Source organism: Aphelocoma coerulescens, chromosome 1A (genome assembly GCF_041296385.1).
Source record: "Aphelocoma coerulescens isolate FSJ_1873_10779 chromosome 1A, UR_Acoe_1.0, whole genome shotgun sequence".
In the NCBI taxonomy this organism is placed as follows: domain Eukaryota; kingdom Metazoa; phylum Chordata; class Aves; order Passeriformes; family Corvidae; genus Aphelocoma; species Aphelocoma coerulescens.
In genome coordinates, this window is record NC_091014.1 from 64911312 (window position 1) to 64923767 (window position 12456).

The 12456-nt window shown below is 42.1% G+C and overlaps 1 protein-coding gene across 9 annotated transcripts in view; it reads right to left on the reverse strand.

Moving 5' to 3' along the window:
- ITPR2 (inositol 1,4,5-trisphosphate receptor type 2) overlaps positions 1-12456 on the reverse strand; it is a 246210-nt gene that overhangs the window by 40225 nt on the left and 193529 nt on the right. For 8 of the 9 annotated variants that reach the window (XM_069003276.1, XM_069003275.1, XM_069003277.1 and 5 more), the window contains 3 exons: positions 6816-6923; positions 5094-5286; positions 1973-2098 (listed from right to left, as the gene is read on the reverse strand). In XM_069003276.1, the coding sequence (XP_068859377.1) occupies positions 1973-2098; positions 5094-5286; positions 6816-6923 (427 nt within the window). The remainder of the gene's footprint in view (positions 1-1972; positions 2099-5093; positions 5287-6815; positions 6924-12456) is intronic. The other variant, XM_069003280.1, reaches the window with a different exon arrangement.

Here is a 12456-nt window from a genome sequence, read left to right on the forward strand (position 1 = left end):
AAAAATGACTTTCAAGCCGATCTGAAAGGAAAGGCCGAAGTTCTCTGTGGTTCTTCCACAAATCAGTTTTCCTTCTTCCCTACTGCAGGTCCAGCAATTTTACGTTGCAGGACCCATCCCATTACCATGTGCAGACAGGCACCCTGGAGGCAAAAAGTCTTCACAGAATCATGGTTTGGGTTGGAAGAGACCTTAAAGATCATCCATTTACATCCCCCCTGCCATGGCCAGGGACACCTGCCACTATCCCAGGCTGCTCAGATCCCCATCCAACCTGGCCTTGAACACTTCCAGGGATGGGGCAGCCACAGCTTCTCCGGGCAATCTGTGCCAGGGCCTCCCCACCCTCACAGGGAACAATTTCTCCCTCATATCCAATCTAAACTCACTCTCTGTCTGCTTGAAGCCATTCCCGCTCTTGTCTCTCTTCTTTCTTTCTTTCAGGCTCCCTTCAGGAACAGTCTTCAGCTGGAGCAGTATTGCTTATGTCATATTACATAAGAACTGCAGGTACCTACTAAAAGGCAGCATCTTGGCATGATTAGATCAGCCCAGGCACCTCAGACAGGTGAGTAGAGGTGGATTTACACAGGGTGAAGGGAAAAATGGCAGACACATTCCAGCTGTTGGATCAGGCTATGGTGGAGGGGGAGGCTGGAGGTAAGGAGGCTGCCTCATGACCTGCTAATCTGATCTGGCCACACCTATTCCTTATTGCTCAGGAGCCACTTTGGCTTTACAAGCACCAGGAGCTGGAATCCTGAAATACGCTATCACTGGATTACTGGGGTCACTTAAACTAAAGCCATATAAATCTGCAGTTCAGAGTAAGTATTAATACCTACTGATTTCAGACTAGAGGACTTCCACGAGTATAGATTAGCTAAAATTTAATAGCTTAAAAGATTTATTTTTAACCCTTTATTTCTCCTCTCATCCTCCATAGGCTCTAATGTGTGTGTACTCCGAGTGACTCCCCAGTTTACAAAGCACTGTGGACAAGATGCTTCCCTTCTCCAGGGCACAGCCCTGCAAACTCTGCTTCACTCCACGAGGCTGCCTGTGCTGTGACCTGCAGAGACCACCCCGTGGGCTGCGAGGGCAGCGTGGTCCCCATGCCAGTGTATTTTAATCTGCTGCCTTTCTGTTCCGCCAGGCAGCAGGAATGTTTGCCGGTGCCAGCTGTGGTGTTTGTGAAAAGCACATGTATCTGCTAGAAGCTGGACTGCTTCCACCAGCCCAGTTCACATGCCATCAGACAGAGGTGACTTTCAGTCACATTACTGACTGGCCACAAATCAAAGGCCCAGAGGTGAATGGCTCTGCTCCCATTACCAGTATTCTGAACTATTTAGTCTCCTTTACCCTAATTAAGCTTGTTTGGGCTTCAAAGAGGCCTCCTGCTAGTCTGCTGCATTTATAGCAAATAATGAATTTCATTAAATATTTCCTGTGACACAGGATGAAGCAGAGACAGAATCATAAGTTTTAAGAGTATTTTTACATAATGCATTTATCCTCTGCAACAGTTATGCCCTTTTATCCCAATAAACAACATGGTGAAAAGCCAACAAGATAGTTTGCAAATCATTCTCTTCCATATGTTTTCAGGACTGCAAGTCATTCATTTTGGTCAGGCTTAAGGAATCTCTGTCCCTCTGCTGCCAGGAATCCTCCTTCAGTTCAGAAGCTGCAGCTAAATCTGTGTAGTAGGGCACTGTAATATGGCAATATAAAAAAATTAGCTGAGATCATCTAGATAATCTTCAGCTTATGCTCTGTCCATTCTACTCTGCATTGTGCAGGCCCTGTGACACACAGATCAACTACCACATTTCATACAGCATTTGGTACCTACGTAGGAGACACTAAATGGCTTCCAGATATGACTGCACCTGAAAATGCAGCTTTGTTACCTCAGAAATGAAAGCATCCAAAATTAAAACAAAAAGTAAAACCAAACTGTACTTGCCTTCATCTCCATCATCTCCAAAAGGGTAGAACAAAGCAACTGCTAAATTGATGAATACAGCAAGGTTGAAGGAAATACTCCCCCAGAGAGAGATGTGTCTGGAGAACCAAAACAGGGCTGGATTATCTAGAAAGGGGAGAAAAGCAGCAATCAGTGAACTGAAAGCAAGCAGAATCTCAATCAGCAATGGCCCCAAGGGAACTAAATACAGATTAATGTAGAAAATATGCAGATCTTTAAAAGTAACTAAAATGGACAAATATTAAACATAGGTTTGCCATAATACATAGTTTCAAGCAGAGCTTTTAATCCAAAGATCACAATACGGTTTATTATATACCGGAGTTTTGCCTCTGGGAAGATTTTAGGCCTGGATATTTTGCAAAGGAGTCTTTTCAGGTGCATCTGAAACTGTAGCCTCTGTGCATGGGGACACAAAATCAAGCAAACAAAGAGATTTTAGCACTCTGAATGCCAGTCATCCAGAACACCCAGAATGGGTCATCCAGATGATCTATTTGGACCAAGTACACTGATGACATTTGCAGAGAACGATGGAGCAGGCATGGTTTCAGAACTGCAGTGTTTTCCCCACCTCTGTCAAACTAAAAACATTTTGTTCTGCTTGGGAAGCAGGCAGAATTTGGTCTGCCTGGGTTTTGGTTCTACAAAAGCTGACTATTTCCTGCGTGATGCTCAGAAGCCCATGGTCACCTGCTGACAAACAGCTCTGTACTCCTGCTTAAAAGGACTCAAACAAACCATGATTTCCATACGTGAAGTGCTGTACAAACACACAGAAATAGTCCATATCCCAAAGAACCTACAGCCTAGCTAGAAAAGACTAAAAAGGGAAACAGTGCAAAACAGGGTTGATTTTGTGTCCAGAGTCACATACACAGTTCAGCAAGAAGGCCAGGAACAAGATCAGAGTGTGCTGAGACTCAGGCAAGCACTTCATATATATGAATGCACTAAAATACGTTTAAAATGAACATTTGAAACAAGATCCTATGTGCAATAGTGTAAAAAGATCTCTGATCAGAGAGGTTTCAAACATGATGCATCCCTATTAATTAGATTTTAAAGTACTGGAAACTTCCTGCAAATATGCAGAGTACCCAGCAAAGTTTTTATAAACAGCAGACTTCTTCAACTGCATATGACTGTCTCAGGCTTTAATCTAAATAGCCTTTAATGGCAATTAGGTAAATATTCAGATTTCACTGTGATAACCTTTTGTTGCTGACTGCTGAGATTTAAGCATTTGGAACCATTGCAAAAATGACATCTGTCAATTTAAGCAGCACAGACTTCACGCTAACAGACACTTGGCTAAAGAATGACCCCAGCTTCAACCTGTATTATCTTTTCAAATAATAAAAAAACCCCAACACGGAGACTTGTGGGCTATTCCACTGATGAAAGGAATTGAGAAATTTCTGTTCTGAATAAAAATAAACCAATTTTCTTTGTTTATAGCATTAGGCAGGTCGGGTCTATCTAATGGTTGGGTTGGCTCTTTTATTTGTGTTTCTAAAGCAAAACCCCCAGATACGATTTTTTTTATCGAAGTAATTTTTCTACAATACAATGACTTTTATTCCCAAATAGACTGCAGATTCTGTAATCATGTATTTTTCCATTTCTATTCTGGGTGAGTTTGTCACTACTAACTTTTTAGGGTGCCACCAAGAGACGCAGACTTGGGCTGATGGGGTTCATGCTGAAGACTTGCTGCTGCTGAAAATTATAGCCTAGGAATCGACTTTTGAAAAATTGCCATGACATCCATGTTTCCATCATGGTCAGGGTGCTCCCACATTGCTCTGACTATCCTGCTGCTCTAGACCTTATTCCTTCCTTCCTTCCTGATCAATTGCTGTGAGCAGATGACGTGTGACACTCCAAGTGCATCTGCGTTTTAGCAGTGAATGAAGTGACCACTTTTAGGCATTTTTATGTATGTTCAGCCTGGAGAAGAGAAGGCTTTGGGGTGACATAATGTGGCCTTCCAGTGCCTGAAGGAAGCCCACAGGAAAGATGGAGAGAGACTCTTGACAAGGGCCTGGAGTGACAGGGCAAGGGGGAATGTCTTCAAACTAAGGGTAGGTTTAGATTGGATATGAGGAAGAAATTGTTCCCTGTGAGGGTGGGGAGGCCCTGGCACAGGTTGCCCAGAGAAGCTGCGGCTGCCCCATCCTTGGCAGTGTCCAAGGACAGGCAGGATGGGGATCTGAGCAACCTGGGATAGTGGCAGGTGTCCCTGCCCATGGCAGGGGGTGGAACTGTGTGATCTTTAAGGTCCCTCCCAACCCAAACCATTCTGTGAGTCTATGATATATAAAATACAACTTTCTGCTCCAAAAGCCATGGGCAGAGTTGACAGTGGCTGAGCTGCCAGGATCCTCCTGATCCGGGTGCATTGGCAACAGCCCTATTCCTGCCAAGCAGCTGTACTGCCCACCAGTGAGCTAAAGACATTCAGGGTACCTGGTGGGGCTTCCCTGCCCCTCCTTTTGGTGTCCCTGCTTTGACCTCTCCCCCATGATCCTGACCAAGCAGCTCAAGGCCACACATGTGCCTTCCCAATATCATGGGATGTGCACCAGTTGGGCCAGCTGGGACACCCTGCAGCCCAGTCACGCCAGGCTGATGGCAGAGGGGGCCTGACTCCATGGGAGCCGGGCATATTTAAAGCAGCTGAGGTTCTGGTGAGAGATGTTTTTAAATGACTGACGTTTACAAGTTTTTTAATGGTCTTTCAGGAATCTGCAAACCTCAAATATGCAGCTACACATGTTTTTGTTAAATATTAGGGGCCTTGGCTTAATTAGGTGCAATGCTATCAAGATTAGTAGAACTACACCCAGTTTATCCATCCCTCAATTTAACTTTTGGACATCATCTTGAACATATTAATAACTGCTCCATATTACACTTCTTTTATGGTGGCATGCACGTGTCTCAGCTGACCTACACTCTCGAGCCCAGAACAGTTTTGCCTGTTGTAGTATCAGAGTGAACAGAGAAGAGTGTATCATTAAAATGAAAGTATTTGAAGGTTTAAAAGCAAGGTTTTAGCATAATGAGCCTATTCTTTTAAAATGACAGTACTTACTCCTAATTTTCTTTTGCCATTTCATCTCGTTGTACAGATCCTCAGTCTGCTGGAAAAAGTCATTGACTTTGCTCCCTTGTTCATCTCTCTCTGTTGTATTGAATACCCGACTTTTGGATTCCCGAGTGAGGAATTCGCAAATATTGGGGACAGGAAAGACAATCTTTTCCATTGTTCTATCGTGGCGAACAATCTATAAATAAAATGCACATTTTTGTCAGAGTCAGTGACTATCCAATCATGTTGTCATATCTTTTCTTGTTCACAGCTCCCCTTTAATTTACCAATTAATGCATTCATTATTTGAACATTACAATAAAGTTGGACCAATCAATCGCAAAACAGAGTAAAGCTGTTTTTGTTTTCAAAAGCCTGCCTGAATAAGGTGGCAAAGAGAGGACTCAAGAAAAATCTTGGTCCAGACTTCCCCAAATATAAAAAATGTTCTAATTCAGAACACTTCAGTTTTGCTGTAAATTGAAACAAATCTCTCCCAGTAAAAAGTGGAGAAGTTCAGGGGCTTTCTGCTCTGATTACAAAATTATTTTCTCCTCTTGAATTTGTTTCTATGATGGGATAAATTGTGAAGGTGAACATGCAAAAATAGCACCTTGTTACTCAGGCAGCACCCATATCTTGTCAGTATTTATCTTTTTACTTGACAAAACCCAAGGTTTTGAATTGCTTGCATTTCAGGAGCTAGCAGGTTACTGGTGAGTGAGCTAGATTTTATTTCATCTCACCACATTGCCATCAAAATTGCTTCCCCATTCTGATCGTGGACTCTGCATTACTAAAAATACAGAAATGAGTAGAAAACTCATTTCGACTACTATGACCATGCCTCTGTACAGCCACTGCTGAAAATAAAAAACCACCACCATTTGAATTTCAAATCAAACAAATGAGATACCTTAATATAGGGGAGATAATATCTGAAACACCAAGCAGGTCTAGGACTGCTTTCAAAGACAAGCAATTACCTGTTTTGGATAGAAGCAATGCTGGGTTGGGTTTCACTTTTCCAGAAGCTATTGGCCACATAAAAGTTGACCACAGTGCTTGTTTAGTGCCTAAATTTACAACCTACCCAGATAAACTGGCTGATAATTGCTAAGAGAGATCTCAGCAGCACCCAAAGTATTAAAGTACATTAAGACGAGCACTGAGCTGCCCTCTGGACAACCAAGGCCATGGAGCTTCCACCTCTCCTGTGGTGGGATACCTCTGTGGACCTCTATCTAAATGCAACCCATGGCAGGTGTAAAGTTTAAAACAGAGAGCAGAACTGCTGAACCAGGCCACGCCTTGGTATTTTAAACAAAAGCCATACTGAATGTCTACACCACTTCAAAACCTCTCTGTACTCCAGCCAGACTTTTAATTTGATCAGCCAGCATCAGTGGCTTTGAAACTCATGATTATTTATTTGAGTGATGTACCATACAAGATCATTCTTGACTTCATGACACAGCTACTATCCACAGTCATTATCTCGCTAACAGAACATGTTTGGTAACACACAGCAAAGCTACTGTGAAATGATGGTTTGGAGCCACTTCTAATATAGGTGTATTCCTTTTCCTCCCACAGCCAAAAGCATATTATTCAACCTTCTCCTCATAAATAATCCACACCATTTGGAAGCTTAAAGAGGAGATACACCACACACAAGATGCAGACTTGTCTCACAGTCCATCTTCTGGGAGAGCAATCCTTTACCTCTATCTGTGCCGTATGTTTGGCATAAAACCTCAAGGCTTCATCTCCTTCATCTGGATCTGACCCTGGCTTCAGCATCTGTTGCAATGCTTTATTGTGACAAGCCAACTAGAAAAAGAAGAAAAATCTGATTTATGTCCTGCTGCTATGTTTTCAGTTTTATCATCTCCACTTAACTAACACAAATCCTCCTTCCCCCCATTCCCATATACTTACATGCTCAACCCAGTGGGGCTCTTTCCACAGATAACAACAAAAATGTAATTCCTCGAGAACAATAGAAATAATTTAGTCTTAAGAAGTTAGCAGCAAGTCTTCAGTTGAGATTTATGAAAGGCAGCTTAGCCCGCAGCCTGGATGGCTTTTGGAGGGCTTTTGACAAATGCCAAAAAATTAGACTGAATGCTTCTTTTCACTTGAGTTTAGACATAAAATTTGCATACCTCTGAGTACTAAATTACATTTACAATTAATTTTTCCCAGTGACTTCAAATGGCTAAACTAGGTTGTAGGTTGGAATTCCAGGGCTGTAACTATTTCTGAGGGAGCTGGACTGCAGTGCCAGGCAAATACATCCTTAACTGTACAGTTCATATACACAGCAAATATGCATATACACACAAACACACAAATATGTATCTCCCACAAACTTTTACAAATTATACACTTCACATGATTGATAAAATACATCTGTTCTATGTTGAATAGTAGATATTTTAAATGCTCCATTGTTGTACAAAGTTTAATAACAAAAATGTTGGCAAATGCATTCATAATGTCCTATAGGTGATTGAGAAACAAAGACTTAACTATAAGGCATAAGGAAATTACTAAAAATTCAGTTTTTCCTACATCACAGTGAGTGGTTTCTGTCCAGAATAGCTGAGGCGTTTCACCTGTTTTAAGATGGGAAAAACTGCAGCAAGAGAGGAAAGGAAAAGCCACCTCACAGATGTGATCCAGGGCTGAATCATCACAGCTGACATTAGCACAACAGACCATTAGAAATGAGGCAGGCACGCACTCAAAATGACCACAGGAACTGGGGCTTTGAAGTGATGATCACCACAGGTGGACCAGGACTGTGATACATGAAATAGCACAGCCTGGTGAGGAATTATAAAATAATTGCACAGCTACAAAAAGACTGACAGGGATTAAGTCTAAAAGTAACAACAGATCCAAACAGATACTGTAATAATCTAACCAGAACGTGATCTCACTCATTTGGAATCTGCGTGTCTCATTATCTCCCTTTTTTTAACCAATAAGGCAGGGGAGAAGTACATATACAATTTAGTCCATTTACTGAAGTTCCCTAGAATCTACTGATCAAAACAAATTTTCTTCTGGATCTCAATACAAACTTATTAAATAAAGATGAATAAAAAATGGAACATCCAAAAGTAAGAGAATGTCAGAAAGGCATATTCAGGAAGAATAAATGTGCTTCCAACAACTTCCTTGGGGACAGAAGTCTGCTTGGTCCTGAGAGCAGAGCCTGAGCCAATGTGGCACAACATTAGCATTTTATAACAGGGTCATGAGCAGATATTCAGGGAGACCAGCAAAGAAATGGCATGGGGGTTAACTGCAGAGGAATATTCCTTCCATCAGTAGCAGATTTCTGTCCTGAATAGTTACTTTTTTACTCATCTAGCAAATGCATGGATAGTATCATTACACATATTAATGTCTTTACCTAAACTTCCACTTATTTTTGAGACTAAAAAGGTTCTTTAAGACTATCTGACTAGTTCCTTGCCTTCACACAAGCCAAATAACCTGATACAGCCAGCAGCCTTTGCAGCATGACCACAACAACTGCTTAGCAAGACACCTTGAACTCATCTCCTAGAGGTCTTTGCATGCCCCTCAAGACATGCTCTAGAATCATAAAGAAGATGAGCCAGTGGAAACAAGACAGTTAGTGTTTAAAAATGCCCTTTCAACAGTGTTATTACTTTTGCCTTTCTGCTTTATTGGATGTCCCTCTGCTTCTGTACTTAAGAAAGGGCAAGCAAGAGCGCCCAGTTCACCTTCTCTGTATCATTCATCATTCTGTACACTACTGTCACGTTCTCTTTTATTTGTCTCTTCTTTAAATTAAAACAATCCCTATCTCTCCCATCCCTCCTCAAACAGAAGACTCCCTGTGACTCAATTATTTTCCCTGTCTATCTCCAAATGCCCTTTACTTTGGCTATATCTCTTCTTTAAGATACGAAGAAGAGCACTGACTAGACAGAATGCAATCACACTGTGCTTGGAGTGATGAATTAGCATAACCAGAAGCAAATATATTCCCCTTTTATTATCTTCTGTAATACAAAGGAACTTTGCCTGTATCTTGACCTTTATTTCTCCAATGTGAACCATTAAGATTTTGAGTTTTCTAACAAATGACAAGTCAAGGACATATGGATAGTTCTTCTTATTAAAACTATGCCAGTTTGGAGAAAGGGACATGCTATAGATGCAGAAATTTCCATTAGTACCACAAAAAACTTCCTATATTCATACTTGAACTCGTATACAGAACTGGAAATGCCATTTGTAAAGCATATGAAAACTCTAGGTATTGCTTCCTGATATGCTTTGAACTCTCCATAACTTTTGCTGTAAAAGTCTCTCTTGATAAGTATCAGTAACAGAAGTTCCCTTATCACATGGACTAGAAGGGAAAACCCATCTCAGCCTCTCATGCTCTAATGGGACTGGCTAGAACAGGGTGTTCAGAGCCTGCTGGAGATTTGAGATTGAGCATATTTTGCTAGCAGGCTTCACGTGAACAGCAGCCACACTCTTTAAAACAGTGTGTATTTGGTGGTCTGCACTGTGCTTTCTGAGGCTGTGCCTTCAGGCTGTGACTGCCCCGTGCCAACGTGTGAACAGAACCTAGCACTGCACAGCTGGAGCTTTCCAGCACAGCCACTGGACAAAGTGACCTGAAGAAAAAGCCAGGATTTTTCTGTGCCAGCCCCTTTACTGCCAGAAAAGACAGTCAGAAACAACGAGGGATTGCTGACCAAGCTGGAGGAACTGCAGCACATTTCAGACAGGGAATCTACCTAAAGGCACCAGCAATCTTCAGCTGCTGAAGCTGAATCTTCTTCACTCATAACTTCATTTCTCTCAGCTTCCAAATCTTTTAATACCACTTACCTTCTGTGTACTCTAGACCTTCAGACAGTAACGTCAGGGCAAAGGGCATCAATTTTCTGCTCATATTGAAGTTCCTACACAGGATGGATTCCTCTACGTCGACACAACAATAACTACTGCTAATATTTCTGTATTGCCACAGCTACACTGATGAAAGAACATTGTGGACAGCAATCTGAGAGAGCTCAGATCCAAAGCAGAGGCCCACAGTATGACACAGAACAGCTTTAGGAATGCTGTTATTTGGCAACCACGGTGTTTTCTGAAGCTCTGCTTTCATGATCCTTCCTTCGCCCCATAACGAGCTCAAAGGCCCACGTGGGCCAGGGGGACTGTGTCAAGAGATGCCTTGACCAGGGCAGAGCTTTTTGTGAGATCAAAGACACAGCAATGAAAATAACAATGCAGTGACAAACTGTGAACCTAAAATACAGAAAGCTTATCCAAGTTTATAATACACCCTAGGTGACAGTTTGTGCGTGGCGTGTAAAGGCTGTGCAAGCTCTGAGTGATTTTTTTTCCTATTTAACTGCTGTGATGCAGTAAAGTGTTATATCCAGTGTGCTGCACAAATCTCGTGGGGCAGCTGGAGAACAAGACATGGGACAGACGTGGCTGAGAGCAGATATAATGAGAAGAACAGTCCCATTTATGTTCACAAAGCAAAGCTCAAAAAGTGCACCTCAAAAGTACACGGCAAGTAGAACTGATACAAAAAAGTAACCATCACTAGAGCCTGAATTTGCAAAGAGCCCCAGAAAAATCACTATTGAGGAGAAAACTCACTCACTCACTCACTCACACACACATCAGCCATGCCAGTGACAATATTTTAAATGTCAACACTGTATTTTACTGTTCATCAAGGCATGTAGGGACAAGGAAGCAACAGCATATAATGGAACAGTGATTTCCAAAGAGGGGATGTGCGAGGCAATAGCTATATGAATAAAGATCATTTGGCTTTCAGTCAGCTCCTGAGGAAGGACTGCTGATCATCTTGAAAGATTTTTACTTAAAAAATTTGGAAAACACTGTAATAAAGTATCAGTACAAAATGTGAAAGATTGAGGACAGACCAAGAAAGCTGAAGACATTAATAAAGAAACAGCAGAGATAAATGACAGAATTACAAGTAATATGCAGTCTAAACTCCTGACACAACATGACTATAAAATCAGATCCGCTACTCATCTGGGATGCCATATGTGATCAGCAGTGTGGAAAACCACAGCAGAACCACCTTTTGCAATTAATATATGGGTTTCCTGCAGGCCCATAGTTTTATAGTCCAGATTACCTTGAACAAAAATGAAGTTATTTAAATGCTCTTAAAGAAAAGACTGATTTAAAGCTGTGAACATTCATTTCACCAGCCTGTCATTAACTCACTGACGTGGTATAGTAGATTGGTTTGCCAAAATACCAGTGTGTGAATACATGTGTGCATGTGGAAAAATTGCTTGGAAAAGAGAAAGTTTTTCTCCACTTTTCAATATTTCTGTAAAACACAGAAGCACGCTATATTTTAATAAGGATGTGTCAGTCCCTGGTTGTAACTTGTAAACTGCAGGGGCCTCTCACGTTCTCATCAAAGGCACGAGGTCTTACCCAGTACACAGCTGAGATGGTTGTCAAAATTCCTGCTGATCACACCAGGCTTTGCTGAAGCCCGAAAAGGACAAGAAATACAAGAAAAAAAGTATAAGAAATAGAAGCTATAGACATGAGGTTGGAGACCCCCAAATTCTGAGAGATTTATTTCACTCCCCAGCATCTTAAAACTGCCAAACATGGGGGGAAAGGTGATGTTCTATGACTAGAATGGTATAAAGGGATCTAAATGAGTGAGGTTTAGTGTCCCGTAGGCAGTCAGGGTTTTCATGGAAGAGTCAGTTCACAGGCAAGGTGTCAAACATGTTAAACTGATTTCCTAGGAAAGGTTGATGGAATAGTACAAAAAGCACTGGATAACTGGCTGAGAAGCAGAAAGAATGACACAAATAGCACAAACAGCTCCTGTGCCTTGATACCATTTACAGTATTACTATTAGGAAGTATTACAAACATCTAAAAACGTAGAAACAAAATCCTTGAAATAATTATTATCCTTGTTCCAATTCTCTCAGTTCTTCTCACAGCTGTAAGGCAGCAGTAAGGCTGGCATGTGATGGCACCTGGCACACAGGGCACTCCTGGCAGGGGAAGGGCACTGGTCGGGAGCATGCTGGGGACTGGGGCTTGTTTTGGGGAGGGGACTGGGTGTGGACATGCCTGTAAGCTGTCACACTGCACAGAGGCCCCTCTGCCCTTGCCTCACTCCCCCTCTGGGGTGCCAGCCAGCCCCCTCGAGCCTGTCAGGGCAGAGAGGCCACTCCACAGGCCTGGCAGTTAATGAACTACAGCCCTTGGGGAAAGTGAGGCAAGTGTTGGTACCTGATGCCCAAGGCATGACATCTGACAGATCTGCTGTAAA